Source organism: Caretta caretta, chromosome 22 (assembly GCF_965140235.1).
Source record: "Caretta caretta isolate rCarCar2 chromosome 22, rCarCar1.hap1, whole genome shotgun sequence".
Taxonomy (NCBI): Eukaryota; Metazoa; Chordata; order Testudines; family Cheloniidae; genus Caretta; species Caretta caretta.
In genome coordinates, this window is record NC_134227.1 from 22,710,455 (window position 1) to 22,735,494 (window position 25,040).

General features: G+C 52.3%; 1 protein-coding gene across 3 annotated transcripts in view; it reads right to left on the bottom strand.

Moving 5' to 3' along the window:
* The window catches only part of DSCAML1 (DS cell adhesion molecule like 1), a 336,815-nt gene that overhangs the window by 123,986 nt on the left and 187,789 nt on the right, over positions 1 to 25,040 (bottom strand). For 2 of the 3 annotated variants that reach the window (XM_048827440.2, XM_048827441.2), the window contains exons 8-11: positions 23,609 to 23,881; positions 17,446 to 17,724; positions 16,978 to 17,097; positions 15,760 to 15,936 (exon numbers count right to left, since the gene is read on the bottom strand). In XM_048827440.2, the coding sequence (XP_048683397.1) occupies positions 15,760 to 15,936; positions 16,978 to 17,097; positions 17,446 to 17,724; positions 23,609 to 23,881 (849 nt within the window). Of the gene's footprint in view, positions 1 to 15,759; positions 15,937 to 16,977; positions 17,098 to 17,445; positions 17,725 to 23,608; positions 23,882 to 25,040 lie in introns of those variants that run through there. The other variant, XM_048827442.2, reaches the window with a different exon arrangement.

Below are 25,040 nucleotides of genomic sequence, written 5' to 3' on the forward strand. Positions count from 1 at the left end.
GCTTGGGGGGGTGGGGGAGGGCTGGGTAAGCAGGAAAAAAACGGTAATGCATAAACAAACAGCACTGCTGAGTCCCGCAGTAATATATGATAATGACAATCCGCAAAGGCAACACACACTGTTCTAATGGGACACAAGAGAGTTTAATGAGCTACGACTTCTCGGCTTTCTATGGCAATGTAATTCAATTAACAGCTACAGAAACCTTTCCTCTCTGGCTGCGTGTGCTAGTGGGGTGTGGAGCAGACAAAGCAGATTTGGGGGAATGGGCACGGAGGGGCGGGGACTGTTTCTGACGGCTGGCAAGGACGTCTCTGCCTTGTGACAAGTCTTCAAAGCACCCTGTAAAAACTCCGCTCCCGAGGGGAGCTGTGGCCACATAAAACTTTACACATGAATGACATGAGTCTTGCAGTGTGGCTCCAATGGCGATGGCAGACAAAACGCTGGGGGGCAGCAGGAGGGGAGGAGGGATGGCAAGAAACTGAGGAAGGGGAGGACTCTTCCCAAGCACCAGGGAGCATGTGAGTCACCGCGGGACACAGAAGCCAAGCAGGGGGGCACAGGAGAGCGCTCAGAGACTGGTGCAAGAGCTCTCCTCCCTGGGTCGCTGCTCCATACCTTGGGAGGGCTGCCAGCCCCCTAGTGCAGTTAGCTGCTGGCTGTGTGGCGACTGGAGAAAGGGAAAAGGGTCATGGCAGGTGTGTGTTACGTGGGGGAGGGCGGATGGCCGGACTAGTGACTAAAGCACAGGGCTGAGAGGCTGCAGTCTGACACTGATATCCTGTGTGACCTTGGGCGGGTGACTTCCCCCCTCTGTGCTCCAGGTTCCCTGTCCGTGAAAGGGGGACAGCAGCACCTCCCTGCCTCCCGGGACCTTGGGAACGGCGCCGAGATCCTGGAATTTGAGGGGCTACAGAAGTGCAAAGCACTGTAACAAATCTGTAGCCACCTTGGGCTTCCTGTTTGTCACAATGCTGCATGCCAGGCCAAAGGGAACTTCACAGCCCCACTAGAAACAGAACCTGCTGCCACAGCTCTCGGGCTAAAGGAGAATCTCTTAGCAGCACAGGCCCCATGACACACAACTGGGCAGTTCTGATTCCATCCAATCCACAGCACTGGTGTGTTCACACTCTAGTCAGTACATTTATGTAAACTAGTCTGGTCATTACATGTGGTGAGTCTGGATTTCTTTGTGCAGAGGGGCTCAATGTGGTGTCATATTTCATGCTTCATTCCAGCAGGTGCTAGTCACCAGCCTCACCCAGCTGTGAGGTGGGTCACTCAGTGACAACGGTCACTCCCAAGTCCTGCTTGGGCCCCTGCCTCCATTGCATCCATCCTTCCAGAAACAGCCCAATTGCCCCTGGAGTCACAGTCCTCTCAGGAGGTGGGCAGATAGCCCAGCTGCAATGGAGACAGATGTTAATCACTGGCCATTGCAGAAGCCCCATTACCCTCTTCTGAACGGAGTTAGTATCTCCCTCTAGTAGCTGCGGTTCACAGAGGTATGAATCCTAGCATCGGCGCAGCTAATGAGGCTCAAGGGGTAGAGGGCTGTGTTTGGAGCGGGAGGTCTGGGTTCCAGCTGGCCACACCACGTGTGGATTGTGTAGCTGATAAACATAGGTCTTCCAAGAGCCCAGAGGAGAAAAGATTAGGGGTGGATGAGTTCCCTGCACCCACTGAGCTCAAACCACCCTGAACCAGTGAGATGGGGCATAGGAGAGGGAGACTCTTGGATCTCAAGGCAGCCTTCACCCCACAAAGCTTCCAGTGACTCAGTGACTGCTGTCCTGTGGATTAGGCAGCATGAGCCCGGTGCTGAGATGAGCTGCCCCTAAAGCGTGTCTCTTCTCCAAAATGAAGCAACTGGAAAAGACTTAACAGTTGCACAACAGAGCGAGGCAAAGCCAGGGCCATCCTGAAAGGGGTTAACGGCCAAGGCGCTACCTGCTGCAGACAGGTGACCTTTAGAGAGAGGACAGAGATTCCGGTGGTTACTGGTGCTTGCGTTGGTTACGCTGCTCCTCTGGGGACTGCTGTGCTGCACTCAGCCTTCTGGCACATCTCTGCGCAGACACACACTCCCGGGTGGCCCCATGGTTCAGTTAACGGGAAGACTCAAAAGAGCAAGCGCAGAGAGAGACACACCCACCGAGCAGCCCCAGGAACAATCTAAGTGCACAGCTGCCTCCGCCTCTGCCCATCCACAGCCCATCATGGCAGCGCTGGCCTTTTGTTTCTAACAGAACTTTGCAGCCATCAGCTGACCTGCCCAGACCTCGCTCATCACGCTGATGGCCTCATGGCCCAGCCAGCCTCCACCAGCTTCCCTAGCAGCTGCCCCTGCAGAAAAAAGGGGTCAAGAGTTTAAAAGGACTTTTAAAGAATAGGCACCAGGCACCGAAGGATCTGGCACACAACTGAGCTTTCAGATTTCCCCTTCAGGGCGCTGCTTGTGTGCGCTAAATGCCAGGGGAGCAGTAAGAACATACAGCCCTGTGCACAGAGCAGAGATGAGCCTGGAACCACACACCCAAAACTTTGTGGGAGAAGGGGGGTCCATGAATCCCATGAGCAGCCTCCACCTCTGGACTGGCACCCTGGACGCAGCTCATTAGGAAGCAGCGGCCACGTCCAAACCTCCGTCTGGCCTCGGGGTGTTGGTCCACCTCTTTACAAATAACCCCAAACTTCAGGCTGTTTGCAATTCAGATCCAGGTTGCACAGCCCGAACAGAGGAGGGGAAAGGCTGCGCATTTGGTTGGCAGGGGCTGGTGCAAACTGTTTCTCCACTGCCTGCCGTGGAGGCTGTTCACAGCATGCCAAACACCAGTGCTCCCTGCGTGCCCAGCTGCTGAGCCCTAACCGAGTTATCACACACACTTTCCTGTCTCCTGCAGGCCCGCTCCCCCTCCCCAGGCAGAATGTGGCCACCCCGGAATTCCGGTCTCTACAAATCCAAAATTGGTTCTACAGAAAAGTGACCAACCAGCAAAACCACCAGAGCCAGTCTCTGGGCAGGATGGGGGGGGGGGGGGCCAAAGGGGGCATGGGAAAGGCTGCTCTGCAGCTGAGCAATTAGCCCATTTCCCTGAGAGCAGCGGGCTCAGAGGGCAGCTCTGTTGCAAGCTTTGCTTCGCTGACATGCACTTATTGATGTTTGATTAAAAGCAGCACAGTGGATGTAAACATATCAACTTCTCAGCGCTGCCGGGTTCCCGGGAGAGCAGCGTGCTGCCCGGAGAGGGGAAAGCAGCAAAAGCAACACCACGTACATTTTACATTCTAATTTCCCACAGCCTGGATTGGCGCTCCGAGGATCAAACAGGGAGCTAAAGGATTTCCCGCTGCACCAAATCTCCTTGAGCTGGGCTAGGGCTAGGGCTGTGCACCCTCTTCAAGAGACCTTTCTCTCTCTCGCTCCCCTGCCTTCTCACCGGTTTGGGCCTCTTTCCAGGATGACGAGCCCCCTAGGGAAGGAGAAAGCCAATCTAACCAATGAAGTGCTGCACCATTCCCAGGGGACGGAGAGCGGGGCAGAGAGCGAGCTGAGGGGAGAAAATCAATTTCAGAAACTAGACAGTTGTCAAGACAAGGTGTCACCTGTTCCGGCTTGTGAAATGGCTCCACAGAGGCTCCCGCCACTGAGTGGGGCTTGGCCGCCTGGCAGATGCTTTACATTTTAATTCAACAGTAACGGAAATGCAGCCACCAGCAGACCAGCTCAAACTCCTGCTCAGGGAGGAGACGGGATGAAGAGACTAGAGCATGGCAGGTGAGGGGGAGTCAGGACTCCTGGGTTCTATTCCCACCTCTGGGAGGGAGAGTGGTTGTAGGGATGAGAGCAGGGGTGCAGGGAGCCAGGATGCCTGGGCTCTATTCCTAGCTCTAGAAAGGACTATGGGCTACTGGTCAGAAAGGGAGAGTCCGGTCTCTGCCCCTGACTTGCTGCGAGACTCTGGGAGAGTTAGTGGACTCTTTTTACCCGCTCTATGGACAGGAAAACTGACATTTATCCCATTCCAGGGGGAGCGGTGAGGCTTAGTTAACATACGCTTGCCAAGTGCCCTGAGTTCCTGGCCTGGATGGATGGGCCATGGAAGGACAAAGTATTGTTAGAGGACACATCGCTCACCCAGGGGCTCACCCTCTCGACTCACCCCTCCTGAACATACTCCAGCCAAGGATTCACAGCCTCGCTCACTGTGTGGCCCTGTGACTCACTCTGGTGAGGTAGCAGCCCACCATGTTCAGACTGTTTACACACGATACCGTGCTAGACTGAAGCCCCTGATTAGCAACAGAGCCAAACCAGCAGGCCAGGGCAAGCTTCCCCCAGGCTGCACTCTTCCGAGAGGCCAGCTCAGGAGGCCAGAGGGGAGTGATCAAACCCCATGACCCCCTCCATCTATCAACCTTGTTCCTGAGGCACCAGCTAGAGAACAAGGGGCAATGTGTCTACCCTGCCTGCTGGGAACCAGACTGACACCCCACAAATTCAAGACAGGTGGAAGGGAAAAACCCCCAGGGAGTGAAGGAAAAAAGTCACACTTTAAAGACTCTGCACCACGCAAAGCAGCACAGGGGTCATGCTGCAGCAAAGCTAACCCCATGCTTCCACAAGTCATGAGCCATGCCACAATATCACGAGACTAGCTTAAAAATAGTGAGATTCAAAATATAATAAATGGTCGGGTTTCTTTGCCTTCTGGTGTCTGAGTCTTTAGGATGCATTTGGGTCACATTTTCAGGCTATTTGCTACAAACAGGAAGGCTAGAAATTAACTTTTTATTTTAAAGGAAAGTGGAAATTCTCCTCTCATCACAGGACTCCAGGACCTGGGGCTTTAGAAAACACGGATTACTGCAGGACTCATGATAAAGACGTGAGAATTGGCGATAAAATAAAAGTGACACACCCGCACGCACCCTCTCCCACCACATACCTTGGAATTTTCCCTATTTCATTCCAACTTCAAACCCGACAGGGCACCTGTTCTGGATGCTCACTGAGCTGGAGCCAGGAGGGAAACTGGCTTACGCCAGACACTGGAGTAGGACCAAATGCTTCCACTCAAGCTAATTAAATCATCGCATCTGTGCAAGGTTTGCTGCACCACGGCTTCAGGAATTCCCCTGGCAGGGGCGCAGCCAGGGAAGGGGAGGAAGAGTTCTGACACAGCTTCTGGCTGTTACTGCCTCTCTCTCGGCCTTTTCTGGGGATGGCTGGGAAGCTCCTGATGGAGGAAACCCTGGAAGTGTCCACCTCTTTATGGAAGCTGGATACCGTGGCACAGAGGCTCGTCACTGGACACACTGGGACCTGTTACCGCCCAGAGTACAGAGCCCTGGGCATGCGCGGCTGCGGTAGAGGCGTGTGGGACGGGTGTGCCCAGGGGAACAGCTCCAGGTTGGACTCACATTTCCAGCATTAAGTCACTGGACATCCTGACTAATAATAGTCCATGTGTCTACAGCCCCTTCCAGCCAAGGATCTCACAGCAGGGGAACTTTTCTCTGGTTACGGGTCCTACAGGGACCCAGCATGCAGCTGGGGACACTGTGGTTCAGAGGTGAAATGGCACCCAAGGTCACATGACGAGGCACGGCTGGGAGTGGAACCCAGGAGTCCTGACTGCCAGCTCCTAGCTCTGATGGCAAGGCCACACCCTGGGGGAACTGGGGGTGCACAAAGCATCATTCAGATCTCCCACCCTGCCGTGGCTTCCCTAACCTCTCCTTGCAATATGAATTGGGGACATGGGGCATCAGTGCCTCTGTGCCACAGGAATGGAGTCCCATGGCCTTCAGGCTGCAGAGGGTTGCTCTTTACAGCCAGGCTCTACCAGTCTCAGAAGGAAAAGTTCAGACAAGCAGCATCCCTTCCCCTCTGCGGCTGGAACGTTAATAACCCTTCTCGTGCAAGGTCTCTTGCCCTGGTCTCTCTCTGTTAATAATTTCCTCTCTCTCTGCCTACATGGTTTTGACAAGTGGCTGAGATTCCAGCTGAGTGTCCACCGTGGCATGGGCTGCGCTGAGGTCCCTGGGGGGAGAGGAGCTGCGAAGACAGTGGGGAGAGAGGCCCGAGAATCCACTCCACTGGCCTGATTCACCTGCAAGGCTCTTTTCCTGAGGCGTCACGCAGACTCCATGGGCAGATGTTTCCTACTGCACCAGTTCTCTCCTTCACAGCGGTGTGCTGCCCAGCCCGGGTTGTGCAGTGATGCCCCCATCTGGTCTGAGCTGTCCGGGGTTTGCTCCGCTCCCAGATCGCAGGCTCAAAGGAACCCACAGGCTCAAAGCAAAATCAACACTTCTCATGAATTTGACTGGAGACAGGAAGAGAACTCACCCTTGCCTGTGGGTACGTCTGCACTGCAATTAGACACTCAGGGTTGGCCCATGCCCGCTGACTTGGCCTTACAGAGCTTGGGCTGGTGGAGACGTTCGGGCTCAGGCTAGAGCCCAGAGCAAGGACCCTGCGAAGTGGGAGGGTCCCAGAGCTCAGGCTGCAGCCCGAGCTGGTATGTCTGCACGGCCCTGAAACAGCCCCACAGCCTGAGCCTGAGTCAGCGGGCACGGGCCGGCTGTGGGTGTCTGATTGCTGTGCAGACACAGCCTGAGGCCACATCAGCATCCAGCTCCACCCCCACCCCAGACCTGCATGTCATGGCTCTGGCCCCATCATCACATCAGTCCCCATTGTGGATTCTGAGCTGCTTGCAACTTGTTGTATTTCGGCTTGTGGCAAGGCTGAGGAATGCCAGCACACCTGTGTGCAGGGCACTTGGTGAAGGATTGAGGTGTGAGAGAGAGGAGGGAAAGCACAGAGAGGCCATAGGCACGGTGAGGCCGGCACGGCCCAGCACCACTGGGGTGGGGTAAGTGTAACGCAGCAGCCAGTCGAGCCAGCTGAGGACCCCCTTGCCCCTTATGACTTTCCGGTGACGTAGTGTGCGGTAGTCGTGTCAGGGCAGGTGCGGGAAGGGCATCGAGAGGCGTCTGCACAAAGGTCTCAAGTCAAATCCTCTCCAGCTCACCTGCTTTCCCAGCAAAGCCCCGGACGCCCCTGCCGACAGCCAGCCTGGCAGCAGCCACAGAGAGGCGGAGACAGGTGAGCAGGAGGACAGCATCCAAAACTCACCAGCCATGAGGGAGTCAGATGCCATCCCGTGACACAAATGATAAACTGGACAGACGGACAAGCCTGGGATCTAGCAGGGTGGCCCTCCCCTGGTAGGAAGGGTCTAAGGCCCGATGTACAATGCTGTCGTACTCAAGGCACTCCTGAAACATCATGGCAAGAGAGAGCTCTTCCTTGTGCGGGAGGTGCCGGCACAGAAGGGTTTCTACCTTGGTGTCTCAATTTGTCAGAGATGCTGGGCACCCGCTGAAACCACTGGGAGCTGTGTATGCTCAGCACCTTTGAAAAATCAGCCCCTGTATCTATGCACCATTCGCTTCCACCACGGCACGGTCAGGAGGGCAGCCGACACGGCGGCAGAACGTGCATTGTAGGGTCGCTGTTTTTAAAGGTTTCCTTTGGGAACTATTTTTCTGGCAGTTACTAACATTCCCCCCCACCCCTCCTCACCTCCTCCCTCCAAATCACAAGCCAGAACAGCCACCTCCTCCCCAAACAGCATTTCCTTCTCTTGTTCCGCCTTTGTGTCCCTCTTTCTTGTTAACAAGACACAAACAAGAGACTGATCCCATCTGGTGGGCAGAGATAAGATTGCTCCAAAGGGAATTGTCAATGCGCTGTGCGTTCTGCCATCCTGAGCCCAGGCCGGGGGTAAGGAAAGCAGCACCATGCTGGAGTGACAATCGAATGAAAAGGACAACAAAGAATGATCCTTTTTTTTTTTTTTTTTTTTTTTTAAAAGAGCTGGCTCTGTGATGTTAATTTGATTGCACCCATTTCGGCTTCTTGTCTACACTGATTAGCTGAGTTTCACCTGAAGCATGAGATTAATTCAAATTGCATGGAAGCAATCAGTTATGCTCTTGGAGTACTGACAGCGAACCTCCAAATACATCCCAGCTTGGTGCCTCTGCTGGGCCTGCTGGCAGGGAGCATGCATGTGCCAGAGCGGGGGCACGCGCATTCCGCGTGCGTGTGCACACCATCTCCCAACTCCATCTTAGAGCCTTGACCATGCAAGGTGCTGTGCTGAGCACCCTCCAGCACCATGGACTTTCAAAGGGAGCTGAAGATGCTCAGCATCTCGAACGAGGAGCTCAGTACCCAGCAAGAGCCACACCTAGAGTTTCCACAATGTCTCCCAGCGCCGGTGAGAAGGGGTTTCCAAGTGACTGTATAAAGGATGACTCTCCCTTTTGCTGCATGCTTTCAATCCTGTCCTAGCTCCCTAGTCCCTAGGGAAGGTCTGTGAATATCTCTAAACCACTACACAGGCTGGGACAGACTGGCTGCCTGACAGCCACGCGCTGGTCAGGAGAGGCTCAGGTACCCAAACAACTGGAGTGCAGCGCATCGACACAGCTCACGTCAGAATTGTGCCCTGCTACCGCTTTTAACGGTTGCTCTCCTGAGCACTACTTTTAAAGGGACAAAACATATGGAAATAGTCCCATGCTGGGAATTTGCTAATAGAGATGAAAGCAGCTGGTTGGATTGTTAACCTCCCCTGCAGCATTTGCAAGCTGCAGGCCAGTTGCCACACCATTGCTCACACTGAGGAGTATCGTCCTCCAAAGGAGCCCCATCGCCTTCGGCCTTCCTCACAGGGGACAGGACAACTCAGAGTCAGGACATTATAATCTGCACTCAAGCACTGCACGAAGGCCAGGGAGAAAACTGACGGATTTCTGCTCGCTGTCCAGCTAAGACAGAGCGCTGAAACGTAGAAAAAGCATTACAGGTGAAATGCAAATCTGATTCTTAAAACTCCTGGAATTTTACACAAGGAAGCGTTTGTTTGTTTGAAATCGTTATTTTAAACTTGACAGCATCACCTTAAATTTCCCTCCAATGCACACGGAGCAAAAATGCTCTTTAGAAAACCCTGCATGTAAATTCACTATGTTATTATCACACACTTACAGCCTAGAGACTAGCCAAGCGTGGGCCCCATTGTGCAGGGGCTGTACAGACACTCCCTGGCCTAAAGAGCGACAAAAATAGGTATTTCAGCAGGTGCAGGACCAGGGGAACGTGAGACCAGCAAGTGTGCAGGCACCGAGGGTGCTGCTCCTCCCCGAGAGCGCGGCTGGCCTATTTGCTAACAGTCCAGGCTTTGATGAAGCCGTCGATAAAATTATGCTTTTATCTTACAAAGTCTGAAAATCCATAGTCCAAAAAGCAGCACGACAGATCAAAACTTCCGTTCCCACCTCTTGTCATCTCTCCTGCCCCCACTCACTCTGCTGAGGCATGTCCAAGAGATTGGGGAACTAAATTTGACCCCTGCCCTGTGGGCTTTTTAAGAACGTCTGCTATCATGCTCTGCAAGCTCAGCCAAAGAGGGAAGCTGTTTCAGATGCTTTCCCACTTCTCTGTAAATGCTATAGACATCCTGATTGTTGGCCTATTATCCAGACACTTGATCATCTCTCCAAAGGAAAGGTGATGGCCCTCTGAAATCTTCAATATTGTACTCATGTCATTGTCAAACCAGCTGACAGGGAATGGGGCTGGGGGGAGGGAGGATAGGTAGCAAAGGTGGAGAAAGCAGCAACTGCTGGAAAATGAGCTCAAGCCACTGGAGGGGGACTAGGGCAGGGTCTGGCAGCCCCTGAAGGCCACCCCCCCTCACTCCAAAATGTGTCTTGCGAACAGCAACCCGAGCTGTCCCGCAGCACTGTTGGTTTTCACGCCTGCTGCCGTGTTTTCTGCACACACAAAGCATGTCCCTTTAAGTCTCTGCACCTTTTATTTCAGATTAGCGGGAACAAAAATGAACAGATGCAACATCTCCCCAAGAGAGCACAGTGTGTGACTTGCTCTGCTGCAGCAGCCATCTTGAAGCAGAAGTCTGTGTCCGAAAATGGAGGCCCTCCAAGCTGATGGGCAGGCTGCGTTCCTCAGGAAGGTAATGGGACAGCTGCCTTAACAGCTGCACTGCTGCACACTCCGGGAGAGAGCTCCAAGGCATGGCCCATACAGAATGACAGACACAGCTTTCTCAACCTGCTCCTTATCTCCCCTCAGTTTACAAAGAGCTCCTTGAACCTGGCTAGCATCCACCCTGCAGCAGAGACGGGACTATCGGAGATCACTCCTGGGCTGGCGGGGAGAGAATGCACCTGGCCTTTGCACTGCAGACACAGAAACAACGGTACAGGAGCAGCCCCAAATCATCCCCAGGGGAGACGCCACATCTCTTAAGCGCCGTGCATTTGCATCGGACCGGATGCTCAGCGGATGCAAACTAGCATAGCTCCATCACATCCACATGCATGGACTTTCCACCCGCTAAGGATCAGGCCCTCCCTCTCGACACCCAGCATGGTGCATAACTGTGTTCATGCCCCTTTGATCCCCTCACCGGCACTCTGCTCACTGAGCCTTCCCCCAGGATTACTTCTCACATTCCAAATACCTGAGCAACTTTTAACACCTGCCTTTCCCCCTTAAATAAACTCAGCCTGCTACAAAAAAACATTTCCCCGAAAACGTGAAACTTCCTTGCCAAAATCACGCTGGCTCAGGACAGGTGCTCTCCGGAGCAGGATCAATGACTAGGTTTAGGGCATAGGGAATAAAATAGATCAGTACAGTAACTCCGCACTTAAAGTCGTCCTGGTTCTGTTCGTTGCTGATCAATTAGGGAACACGCTCCTTTAAAGTTGTGCAATGCTCCCTTATAACTCATTTGGCAGCCACCTGCTTTGTCCACTGTTTGCAGGAAGAGCAGCCCGTTGCAGCGAGCTGGTGGGGGCTTGGAACCAGGGTGGACCGGCAGCCCCCCATCAGCTCCCCGCACCCCTAAGTTCCCTGTGCAGCAGCCACCCAGCAGGCTACCAATTGCCCCCAGTTCAGCTGTCCCTCCCCCCACTGCCGTGTGCTGCTCCTGCCCTCTGCCTTGGAGCTGCTCCCGGGAGCCTCCTGCTTGCTGTGCGGGGGAGTGGGGAAGAGGGGGGCTAATGTTAGGGTGTTCCCCTCCCCCTACTGCTGCCCCCCGCTAACCCCTCTCCATATAGAGCAGGGAAGGACAGGACAGGGCTCAGGAAGGAGCTGCTGTCTCAACTTCCCCGATTTTTTTTTTTAAAGGCAATGTACTTAGAGTCCGGTCAGCGTACTTAAAGGGGCAACGCACATCTCTCTCTCTCTCTCCCCCACACACAGGGTGTGTGTCTCTGTCTGCCAGGCTGTCTCCCCTCCCTCCGTTGGTGCTGCCTTGCGGAGTGTGAGGCTACATTAACAACAGTGTGTTAACCCTGGAGGGCTCAGCCGAGTGCTAGTTCATTATTGAGCAGTAAGGCATTCCCTGGGAAATATCCCACCCTCTTCCACCCTCTAACTTCACCACCTCAACCAAGTTTCACAATCATCATTGCTGTGTATAATATTAAATTGTTTGCTTAAAACCTATACTCTGTGTGTGTGTGTGTGTGTGTGTATATTTATAGTTTTTTTGTCTGGTGAAAAGAATTTCTCTGGAACCCAACCCCCCTATTTATATTAATTCTTATTGGGAAATTGGATTTGCTTAACATCGTTTCGCTTCAAGTCACATTTTTCAGGAACTTAACTACAATGTTAAGCGAGGAGTTACAGTACTGAATTTGCACTTCCAGAGGGAAAACCCCAAGGTTTAAGAGCCTCTCATGTCTCAAATCAACCCAAGAGAGACTCACCGACTCTCATGATCTGAACAGAACAGCTGTCTCCCCCCCATACCTCCCTCGCCCCGCCCACTCGGTGTCTCTGTGGAAAGAACCACACCAACATTAACAACAGTTACTTGGGATCCTTACACAAAAGCGTCTACAAACCCCAAGGGACTTTACTAACCATAAATCATGCCAAACCATCTCTGTGATGCCTGCAGCATTATCCCCATCTAACAGGTGGGGAAACAGAGACTGGACCAGGGTCACAGAGCAAGCCAGAGGCTGAGCGGAGACAAGCACCCAAGAGTCCTGACCACAAGACAATACTCCTTCATGAGCACACATATGTTCCGTACCGCAGTCTGGGAGCCAACACACAGCCCCGTACTACCTTCTGCCCACTGGTGTGCTCTCACGACTCTCACCCAGTGTTTGTTAAAGGCAGGAAAGAAGGGTGGAGAAATGGCAACCCAAGGGGCTAAACTTCCAAGGAGGATAGAACCAATACAGACTAACACAGCGGTTACTCTGAAACCTGTCATTATGCAAGGCACTGCATTTAGCCGTATGGAGTGGAAATCTATCAACTTAGTCTCTAAGGTGCCACAAGTACTCCTTTTCTTTTTGCGAATACAGACTAACACGGCTGTTACTCTAGAACCAGAGCTGTTTTCTTCACTTGCCACCTGACAAAAGCAGCAGTTCAATCTTTGTGGGGCTGGTGGGTTTGCAGAACCCCAAGCCACACCCATAAATCCCTACATGGGATATTCTCTCTCCATTCTGGTGATCAACACAGTGCCCATCACTGCAGTATCTGGGCACATGGCACATAGAACAGAACCTTCCCCACATATAAGAAGCCTCTAGACCCTTCCCAGCAATGTGGCTTTAAAAGGCCAGTCCCCGTCTCTCTTCCGCACACAAGCACATTTTGTTTGGACTCTGATTAACTTTCATTTGACTCCATCCACAGCGACCTGCCTTTAAATGAAAGCTCGCACCGATCTCACTTTAATTGGCCTGACATTTCTCTAAACAAAATTAAAAAAATGAAACAAAACAAAGAACCTTTATAACGTTTAATTGGCTGTGGCGCTTTGTCTACCTATTCAGTCGAGCCTTTTCAAAGGCTGCAGAGGTCTCCGAGAAATGTAAAAGCACATGCATAATAAGGTTATGTGCTATTCAAGTCAGCAAGCAACCTGTCCTGGGATGCAATTACACAAGGCAGTGGGGACGAGGCGACAGTTCAAACTCTGGATAGTTCTGCACATTCACTCTGGATTAATCGTCCATGCTTTGTACCTGCATCTTATTGAAGTATTTTGTTTGAAATGGCTCTTTTCAATTCATCAATCCACAAGAGAAATTAACACATGTGAGGGGAGGGAGGGAAAGACCTTGGCGAAGGGGCAACCAGAGCCAATCTGTTTGTTTCATTTTTGTGACCAATTTCTAATGTTTGAGTCCTGACTGGGAACTGATAAGTGTCGGGTGCAGGGATTTGGGAGTGTCAAGCTAGGGAGGCCAGCCCCAGCTGGAGTCGGGGTGGCTGTGTGGCCCAGGCTGGGGCAGACTCACTCATGCTTATTTTGTTACGAAAATCTTTGTGCAAACAAATACAAATAGGAGACCCTGGGTGCAGTAAGCATCAGGTGCTGACTGGCCCCATTTAAAGCTAGTGGAAATAATCCCCCAACTCCTACCAAACCTGAACATAGCCATTTTCAGCATGCTGGCAGACAGCCTCAACATGTGGGACGGGTTGGGCCTGGACCAGTCAGAGGGTCTAAAACCTCTGTTCAGCCCCTGCCAGTCCCCAAATATGCCACCATGAGGGTCTGATCCTATGAACCCTTATGAACAGGAGTAACTTTACTCACTTGAGTAGTCCCATTGAAGTAAATGAGACATGCACAGATCTACTCACATGTATTTTCTGAATTGAGGCTTTATAACCAACCAGCTGGGGGAAGATGCATCTTAAATAATAAAATCACAAAGAGACAGATCCTGAAGTCCTCACTCGGGCAAAGCTCCCACTGACTCCACTAAGAGCTGTGTAAGAGGAAAGCATGGGCCATTAAGGGTTAGCCTGTCCAGAGTGCCTTTCTCCCAGTGGATCTCAAAGCCCTTTACTTGTGTTAATTAGCTTACCAAAGCCAGGAAGGGTTCAGCACTGGAATGGAAGAGGACAGCAACGCTACACTCTTTAAAAGCAGGAAGCACCAACCTGTGAAATTTGGTGAATAAATAGCTCAAAGAGCTCACTGCAGCCCTGAGTGATACTGTTTCACAGCCTGGTAATAAAGCCCTGAACATCTGACGCTCTGTAACGGAGCCATGACATGATCTTAACTCGAGTGACATGAATGAACCACCGCAGTAATGAGCACAGTTGGGATAGTTTGCTGCTTCTTTCAGATTTAAGCTCTTGCAACAACCGAACTAAATAAAAAGGAGCTGGAGATTATCTATTCCACTGATTGCAGCGAGAGAGGAATCCAATACTGCGCGCAGTGTGAACAAGGTGTCTAACACCACTAACAGGCCCATATGCAGGGAGTTAGCAAAGCTATTTCCCTTCCTCTTTTCCCCTTGGATGATGTAGATTGATTGCCCAGTTTTATTAAGGACAAAGTGTTTTTTGATAGGGTAAGGGAAGCAGCTCCCCGGGGGATAGGAATCAATCCCTCTTTCAGCTCTCTCTGCATTGATTGCCAGGAATTCGCGTGCTGGCCTGCCGAGGCGGGAAGGGCTTTGCGTGCGATAAAGTATCTCCAAATATAAAAGGAGGGAGCTATCAGATGGCACTGCACTGAGCTGGCTGAGACACACCACTCCAGCGAGGAGAGCTTGGCCCGCAGCCAGCACGCAGGGGCTGAGCTACGCAGCACCAGGTAGCAATACATAGGATTGAAAATGACCATGAGTCGTCTTTAGTACCCAGGTGTTTTGGAACTTTACCCTCCACCTGGCCCCGGGGATTTGATTTAAGACCTAGCTGGGGCATGAGGCAGTGGGGGAGACACAGGCCCAGAGACCCAGGGGACATAAACCCACCTAGACACTGCATTTGTTACTCCCCTCTGCTTGCCAACACCTGCAGCACACAAGGTGCTGTACAGACAGGAGACAAGGCACCCCCTGCCCTGGAGGGCTTAAAATCTAAGCAAATTTGACCCCCAAAACCAGACGGTGAGATGCAATCCTGGCAGCCCATAAAGGGTCCCATTCACCCCCGCAGAACACCACTGATTCCCTCACCAAGGGCAACTGTCCCAATGAATTTACACTCTGCAGCATAATCACTCCCATGATGGCCCTGGGATCTCTCTGTACCAACCATTCAGCTCTCTGGGTGCCCCTGCTCGGGGGGGGGGGGGGGAGTTCCCCCTGGGGAGAGCTGATCAAACACATTTGAAATTTCAATGACTTTCTTTGTCAAAATTTCCCACAACTGGAAGAGTTTTCTGTGAAAATCGAATAACCTGACAGACAACCTCCAAGGCCAGCGTACATGCCATGTCCCACAGGGAAGCAGCAGGAGCCATAGTCTGTGCATTCCATGAAGACCCTCTAGCCGGTTTCCCCAGCTCACTAGGTTTTACCACACACCCCTCTCCAATGCCTGGTGTCTTTGTTCTCTCTCTCTGGTGTTTCCGGGGACTCTGCAGTCCAATTTCCTGAGCTCACTGGCACCCCAGCCGCATCCCAACCCCCAGCACGCCATGTGGCTCCACAAGTAACTGACCCTGTCCCTTCCCCACAAACGCACATTTGCTCTCTCCCTCCAAACAGCGCAGGCCACCATGTCGAACACTGAGTCTGTTCCCTGCTTCCTCTCTTCTTTCCTCTCTGCATCCCATTTGCTGGGTGACTCCTCCCCTCTGCCCCCAGCTGCTTCTCCCCTGCTCTCCCCACCTCGGACTCGCTTGAGCTACTTACTCTTGACAGTGAGGAACATGGACTTGCTGATATCCGTCCCCACACCGTTGCTGGCCTGGCAAAGGTAATAGCCAATGTCCTCCTCCAGCACATGACGAATAAGCAGCGAGCTGTTGGGAAGGATTTGAATGCGGCCCGTGAGGGGCACAGGATGGTACTGCTGCGGGTTCCCGCTTCCTAGGAGGAGACACAAAGAAACAATCCTGAGAGGACACAGCTAAGGCAGAGGTGGTTTAGGGGCGCCTGAGGCTGCTATTGTCTGTTGCTTTTAAATGTCCCCCAGATTCCTAACGCCTCCCTCTCAGCCTGCCCTGACCTCCCTCTACCCAGAGGAGTTCAAGAGAAAAGACAGCCGCCATTCCTGGGAGAGTCCCATAGAAAGCGTGAGCTCCTGGCTGGGTCTGCACACTCAGCTACCTGCCGCGCACAGGGCTCAGAACCTGGCTCGCACCAGCGTCCAAATGGCAAGCAGATAAAAGATGTAGGTCATCAGCAAAAGTGGCACCAGACTGGCTTCACCTCCCTCCACAGCACAGAAGAAGGGGAAAACAGCCATGCCTGCTGGGGAGAGGGAGAGACTTAAATGTGTCAAGCTTCACAATGGCACCCCCAGAACGGCACCCAAGCGCTAGCACGTCAGCAGCAGCTGCGGTAGAGGAGTGAACTTCCGGGCCGGACAGGCTGAAAAGCCCCAGGCCAGGTCTGGTTACAAGACGCTGACCTGCGCTGGGATTTTACAAACAGCAGAGCTCTCTCCCATGCGCCCTTGCGGATGGGCCCAGAGGGCGGAGCAGCATCTGGAGCATGCTGTGCCAGAGAGAAGGAGGGGCTGCAGCCCATGAGGGCCAGTGGAGAAGAGGTTTGCTATCTCCTTTCTAAAATGCCTGGCCAGTCTCCTCAGCTCTCCTCTGGAACGGGCTCAGAGGCTGGTGCAAGGAGGAACACACACATGCAGTCACTAGCAGTGCGGGTGGGATCCGAGTGAGCTATAATCCCAGCGGAGCAATATCACATACTGTCTAGCACCGCCTTGCTAAGGCAACTACCAGATCGTGACTAGCATGGAGGAGAGCCCCTGTAAGGGAGAGGGGCGGCCACGGCTGCCATGGGCCTTTTCACCCCTCAAGCACGTCCTTCGCCCAGGCAGAGCAGCTGCCACGAACGGGCCATTCCCCGAGCCAGCCATCACATGCGTGAGACATGGTCGCTCACACCTACCTTTTGCATGCTTCCACATGACCTTGGGAGGGGGATACCCATCCACAGAGCAGTTCAACACCCCCACTTTGCCATAGATGCCATCCTGGTTGTTGGGCTGGACCACGAAACGAGGCGGCACTGGGGAAAGTTAAAGAACAGCACGGTCACCATGGCTCTTGGCGGGCTCATCCCGCTGATTCAGCAGCACAGGCCTCCTGCCCGCACTGCTGCAGTCTCACCAGTGCGGTCCCGGTCCCGCTGCCTCATTTCCAACCCCACCTGCAGCGCTCTCTTCTCTCCCATCCACGCCTCTGAACGTCTCTCCTCCTGCCATGCTCTACCTCCGTCTCGCTCACCCCCAAAGAGGGCACAGGCTGCTTTGGATTGCAAGCGCCCAAACCACAGAGAGGACGCCGGTCTTGGCTCAGAGGACAGGACGACGAGCGCCCAGCCACGCCCGCCCCCTGGGGCTGCCCAGGCTCTCACCTCGCACGATCAGCTGCCGCTCGCGGCTGACGGTGGCGGCAGCGTTGCTGGCGATGCACGTGTAGTTGCCGTTGTGCTTGAGGGAGACGCTGGAGATCTGCAGGGAGCTCATGAACTCTTTGCTCTCGATAGTGACCCCCGAGCCAGAGATGATCACCTGCCCATCCTTCCGCCAAGTGATGCGGATGGGCATGTCCCCCGAGGAGACCACGCAGGGGATGTAGAGGAGCTGGCCAATCGAGGCCGGTGGGAACTCAAAGGGCTGGATCAGGGGAGGGACTGGCAAGGCAAGGAGCAAAACAGTGAGGAGCCTGGTTTGGAAGAAGGACCCAGAATCATTTAAAAATTAAGCCTGAAGTCACTGGGGCAAATTCAGCCCTGGGGGGTGTAGACCCAACTCCTATGGCTTCCAAGGAGCCGCTGCGCCCACTCACACTGTGGGGAACTGAACCCAGCACCCTCCTTGTGGCCACACAGTGTTCCCTGTGGCCCCACTAACAGAGGGTGTTATCAGTACCATTATGCTGACCCACTGTGTCACACCAGGGCAATTTAACATGCCTTTAAGGGGGCACCTGGCCACAAGTTGAGTGGCTCTGTGCAATGAGTGATGTTGTGTCTCATGGCGACATCTGTGACACAAATCTACTGTCACATCAGCCAAGATGGCCCTCACTGCTGGAAACACGGAGGTTTTTATTCCAACACTTAACGCTCTCAGCGGAGCCCTCTGTGGTGCTCTGGGAGCAGGTAAGGGCCGGAGAACCTCTCTCCCATGGGACTAGGCTGCTCTGTTAGCTCAGCTGCAGAGGAATGACTCAAGAAGCTGGAGCCACGGAGCCAGCAGTGCCTGTTTTCCATAATTAATGAATAATTAACTGTGTATGCTCTGCAGTCTATTGCAGAGGGGAGGAGGGCTGGGGTATCCGTGCACTGCTCTCTCCCAACACACCTCACAGGCCTCTTTAAACACCAACAAAACAACACAGCCCCAGCAAGAATTCGGCAGAAGAACCTCCCATGTTCTAACTCTCCTTGACGACAGCCGGCTCTTGAAGGGTTTTCTATATTCTGCATTAACTTCTTGATGTTGGGACAACGACAAATTCTTCTCTCTCTGGAGCGCCCGTGTGTTCAGCAAGAGCACACCCTAGCTATGGCAGCTCAGGAAAGCTCACAAGTGCACGAGTCCTTTTACTCCACAGACCTGGGTTTCAGAGCCTGGTAATTCACAAGTGGAGTAAGTGCATGTGTGGGTCTCACCCCAGACTCCTCGTCATTTTAGCACAGTGGTGCCAGAGCCCCCGGGTTGGAATGAACTGGGCCGGGGAGTGCAGTTCAGGCCTGAAGCGACGCAGCAGGGCTAGGAGAGTCACTGAACTGGGTCACATGGCAGTGTTCAGGGTTTCCTTCACAGAGAAAGCTTGTCTAAGTGTAAGCCCAGTCCAGACTTGGCTCTGAGTATCGCTATTTAAATCATGAGCACCAAATCCACACAAAACTAGGTTAAAAGGAGATAGAGGTTTCATCTGCTGCCTGGAATAGTGAGCACAGCTGTTAGAGTGGATCCTAGGGGGGAGGATGCTCTGACAGTGCTGTCAGAGGAGACAAAGAGACCACTAAGGAGAAGAGGTCCCAATGGTGACAGCTGATGGCTTCCATAGCTGTAAGAAACAGGACGGGTTCAGGGCTCCATGTCTCCCAGAAACTGCAAGAACTTGGATGAGCAACAAGGCTGGGCCACGAAAGAGACAGGGATTCTAAACTAAATAGCACTAATGAAATCTGAGCAGGATTTTGGGGCTGGAATGCAAAACTGTTGGAACCTAAAACTGACACTCCATGGAGAGCGTGGAGATCATTGCACTCCAAGAGACTACAGCCAAAACAGATTTTAATGTAACTGCTGACACAGAATGGGGAGGACACGGGGGTGGGGAATTTCCATCACTCCAAGTGGAAGGACTCTCTCATGCTCACCTCCTCTGGATCACAAGAAGCTGCTGACCTCAGGGGGGCACTAAGACATTGTCACTTGGGCGGAGACAAGCTGAGCTGAACCCACTGCTTTTCATTTTCCAATTGTTTCCCAAGGTTGTCTTGTCTCTCTTCTTTTCTAGTATGCCCCTAATTAGCACAATATAGGGCCCATTCACTCACCCCTGGACTGGGCTGCATGCAGAGGGTCCATCTCCTCAGCCCTTGCCCTGAGGTGAGAGGGTTACATTTGTAATCAGGACTTTGGATCAGCGCCCCTTTGGCTCCCTCTCCACTAAAGCAGGGATCAAGCCCCCCAGCTCAGGGAGACAGACTTGCAGTAGCCGGGCTCCAGTTAGCGAGCTGAAAATAGCAGTGTGGACGTTCTGGCTTGGGCTGGAGCTGGGGTTCTGACGCCTACAGTGTCCATCTCAGCCCAAGCCAGAACGTCCACACTGCTATTTTCAGCTCGCTAACTGGAGCCCTGCCAGCGCAAGTCTGTCTGCCTGAGGTGGGAGGCTCATTCCCAGCTACAGTGTAGACACACCCTAAGTTTCAGCCCAGTCTAGGCAGCACTACTGACAGAACAGGATCCCGGGGCGATGAGCCCTGGTCCCACACCCTCAGCTTGGCCTGGAGGTCAGTATGAGGTGATGCTGTAGGAACATGGGTAACGCAGCCGTCCCCCAAACCATTACTGCTCCCCACTCCACTGCATGCCCCCTAGTCATACCACTGCAGGGAGCAGCCAGAGAAAGCAGCTCAAAGTCCTTCCTGTCCCAAGCAATTCCCCATTCATGCCGCTCCTGGGGAGAGCTCTATGCTGAGCACACCCACAGCATCAGCTCAAAAGTGACTAGCCCCCAAAGAGGGAAAAGCAGCCGGAGACTTAAAAACAGGACTAAGATTTAAAAAAACTAGCATAACACACTAGGCACAGGTGCAAGGGGTGCTGTAAAGCTTGTATCATCACTTGCTTCGGAAGACTTGCATAACTCACTTGTGGCACGTAATGTGGTCACCCGGCAACTGTGGCAATAAAAGCTTTTCAGCATTCCATGCCATCGCACAGTCTCTATGTACATACCATTATATTTATTTACTCCGGTCTTTGGAGCAGCTCGGATTGTATTCCAGGGCATTTTCAATTTTTTTCCATGGGTCTTTTATCTGATGGCCAATAAATATATAAATAAATAAACGACATCTAAATTCTGGTATAAATTCTAACCAGCCGTGCTGCAGATGAAATAAACCTGTCTCCCTTCCAATCGGAATGGCCCTGTCAGCCAGACCAGAGAACATTTAAATCAGCTCAACTTTCTACAACTGCCACCAACTGCTGATCAAGACAGTAAATCCAGGCTCAGAAGGGTTTGCATATCAATGGGAGCCCAGAATATGCGGGTCTGCAGCTCATCTTCAGCAGACTTACATTCTCGAATGGCACCTTCTCGAGATTGAGAAGAGTTGAATTATGTTATGTTTCATGCGCACACACCCACGTAGGCCCGCTCTCTCACACACACACACATATTGAAATAAAGAAAAATTGCACTGCTCACGAACAAAAACGTAACACTGCCTCATGCAGCGGGAGAAGGGAGAGGTGGGAAAGGCTTATGGGCCAACGAAGGGCTGTCCCCGCTGAAATTTTTTCCTAGTGCTTTGGCCAACATAGTTCTCAAAGTGTCTCAGGGGAGGAGACTCCTGCCGCCTGCCGTTGCAGGCTGAGTTCTTTTGCTGGGAGGCTCCGTTCCTCGATGCAGCCACATGTTGGGGAGACACCCAGGGCATTCTCCGCTGCAGTCTCCAGGTACTCCCTGTATGCCCACCCCTTTCGCACCAAAACTCCATGCCAGTTTTTGGACATTTTGTCCCGAGCTTTAGCACCTGCACTAGACTATGCAGGTGTCTAGGACATTGTTATCCCTGAGTGAAGAAGGAGAGATTTAGGGTTTGGTGCAAACTCAGGATTTCACATGGTTTCTCAGAAAGCATGATGGTTTCAGTCCAAGTTTGGCTTTGTTTACTGTAAACCTGTACTGACAATCCACAAGGGTCAGCTCTCCCCACAGGAGCCCAATGAGTTTTGTAAAACTCAAACCAGCAATAAAATCTCAGATGAACTGTAGTATGACGTGTAAGGTACAGAAGGGATTCGTGACAAGAAGAAGAAGAAATGCAAATGTCCTCTCCCTCTTCCCAGCTCTCCTACTACTCATTTCACACAAACATCAAGGGCTCCCAAACATAGGGACAACAAGTGTCTTATTGCCACACTCCCAAACTGTCCACCCTGAGCCTACCGCACAAGGAACTCACCCAAGGTATCCTCACTTGGAATCCCCCTGAACTCTGCGTGACCAGTTGCCAGGATGCCTGGCCACACATTAACTTTAGTGCACTAGCAAGTGCTGCTGAATGCACTGTGTCCTCTTGAGAGCTTGTGTTCATAGAATATCAGGGTTGGAAGGGACCTCAGGAGATCATCTAGTCCAACCCCCTGCTCAAAGCAGGACCAATCCCCAATTTTTGCCCCAGATCCCTAAATGGCCCCCTCAAGGATTGAACTCACACCCCTGGGTTTAGCAGGCCAATGCTCAAACCAGGGGTGGTGGCTTCCAAAATAAAAAAGCTCCTGCCAACAAAGATACCCAGCGCAGTTACCAACCCTGTAGGGCTCCCGATGACAGAGAAGGCCTTTCTGAAGATCTCTGATGCATGCCATCTACAGAACACAGCTTCCTCCATGTTCCTTTTGCAAAGCCTTGGAGGAGAGTACGAGCTAATCAAGTGGCAGAATTCATAATCAGCATGGATGCATGCTCCTGCTAACCCAATTCCAAATGAGGCTATGAAGGATGGGGCATCAGAACAAAACCCACTGCAGAACTCAAGGGCATTCCAGAAATACTCGGCTCCGCGAGACGGAGAGAAAGAACTGCCCTTTTTCTCCCCTGCTGTGGCCGTGTTTGTCGAAATGATTTACTGCACCCACCGAGCTGGCGACAGGCTGAGGAGCCCCGACAACCCTGAGGATGGAAGATACTGTAGCATCACACGCTCATAACACAATCTCAGCAAGTCACTGGAATGGAATGCATCAGATTCAATTCATTAGGACTGATAGCTCCCTGAATGGGGCTGAATAATTGATGGGCTGTAGAAGCTTTTAAGATGTTCTGTCCGCTCGGAAGACTGAGTGTATTATTTTTTTAAAAGCTAACACACACAGCAAAACCTCAATGAAGGTGATCTGAGCAAAGGTTAGATGTTTTAATACTTTGTGTTTACACTGTAAATTCTTGCTCCATTGCACGTAATGGGAAATGGATACACTCTGGAGAGGGGCAGCAGAGGGAGCGGCAGGTCCAGGCAGTTATTCAGCAGTAACTGAACTAATTCACTGGGGCTTCAGCAGCTAACCCAGAGCAATGGGAATTGATCTTGGACCCATGTAACGTTTGCAATGCAAGGCCACCGTCTGGCCGAAGAGCCCAGGGTGTGTCCAATGGAGCGAGACGCGTCCCTGCTTGGCTTATCCATCTTCATCCCACAGCAGCAACTTGCTCACAATTATTCGAGTGCAACCTCTGCTCTGCCTGGGCCCGCAAATGTGCGACCCATGGTAAAGTTGTTGTCCACGTGCAACTGAGCACTGGGAGCTATTGGTGCCCCGGGGCTGTGGGTGGGAGGCAGACTAGTCAGTGCAGCCGAAACGCCCAGAAGAGCATGGAAGGGGAGAGGTGCCTCATGCAGCACCAGTCAAGATTGCCTGGGACAGGCAATTGGCAAAGGTTTCTGCAACAAACATCTGCAGGCAAGAGAACGGGGATTTTCCAGCAGCGTTCCTGACGGTTACCCTTTCTCCCCTCCCCACAGCTGGGCTCCCCCAGACCAAATGAGGCTGAGGTGACTGTGCTCTTCAGTTACGACTCACCTACGTCCCTCTTGGTAAAACCCAGGCATGGTGGGATAGCTCTGACTTTGGTGTGCGTGCGTGAAAGAGAGAGAGAAAATGCCAAAAGGACAATGCTGAAATCAGCCAGCTGGGCTGCTGAAAGTCCCTGAAAGTCCCCTGCAACTAACACATGAGAGACTCCAAGAACTGGCAGGACACCAGGGTAGGAGAGCGAGTCCCCTGCTAAAGCCAGGGGCCGCTTTAGCACGCCCATCCTCCTACCTTTCACGGTAACATGGACGCTCTGGCTGATAGAGAGCTGCGGCTGGATCAGGACGCTGCAGAGATACTCCCCTTCATCCATGCCCTTCTGCACATCCATCAGCTTAAGGGTCCCGTTCTCAAAGACCACCTGGCGGTGGTTATCTGGCAGCAGCAAGGCATCCTTGTACCACTTGATGGAATAGTATGGATACCCGATCACCCTGCAGTTGATGAAGGTATCCCTACCCGCCACTGCTGTTATATTCTTCATGGCTCGGATACTCGGGGGACCTACATTGTGGGAAGGAGGAAAGAGGCAGGCTAGGTTAATTCCGAAGAGCAATTTGTTTGCACACAGATCTGTTGCTATTTCAGAGCACATTTCATAGGCAAGATAAAGACTTAGGGTTTGCTCACGTTTGGGAGGGGGGAGGCAACAGCTCAAATATGGGTGAGCTCCCCACATCCTGCACGCACTCAGAAATTGCAGAGCCAGCTTTTGACAAACTTTGGCCTCAGAGTCACTTGTGCACAAAGGGTGGGATATTCCAAAGCGCTACCGCAGCGCAGGAGAACGTGCCCCCACTGAAAGTCGCTGGGCCGTGTGCTCCAGAACCACTTAGGTGCTTTTTAAAATCACAGCCAAATTGTGTGGGTGTCACTTCCACGCTCAGCTGTGAAAGTTCTGTCCACGGGGCACTCTCTGCATACCTCTGAAAGCACCCCCGGTAATGCTAGGGACAGCGCGGCTTTGCTGACGAGGCTGTATGTTTCTGTGCTGCTTCCCTAAGCTCCATTCAGCTTCTAACACACTCACAGCTGCCCTGCATGTCTCTTTAAAAAGGAACATGCCAGGTGCAGGACCTCACACCGCCAATCTCAACTGCAAACTATTTTACCTCCACTTTAAAATCAGCCTGCCTGAGCCTCCAGCAAGGGATCCATGTTTTGCTGAAAAGGCACTGTTTAGCAGTTTCTCTCTGGCTTTCAGGCTGGTTTATGGATCAGGAGAACAACACTTGAGTATTTCAACACCATGTGTCTTAGATCAACAATCATATTTTTCTCCTGGTTGTCTGCTGTTGCCTAAATGAAACAGCAAACTAATACTCCACCTACAGTGTAAAGATCAACTATATCTTGGATCCCAGCCTGAGGCGAACCGCAGAACTCCGAGTTAATCAGGTATGCAGGACACTCTTACTGAAGATGCATTTCCTTGGCATGTAAAACAAACGCATTCAAAAGCAGTTTGCTGCTTTCACTTTTTAATGCTTTTCCTATCTCTCCTACCCACTCTCTCCAAAAGTTACTGAGAAGGGATTTCACAATTGGGGGAGTTTTTTCTGGAATCTCTGAAAATAAGATGAAATTGGGCCTTGAGGGAGGCAGAAGTGGGGGAAGGTGCTTTGGTGATGTTTTCAGCTGCCTCAGGTTCTGTAAAGCCACC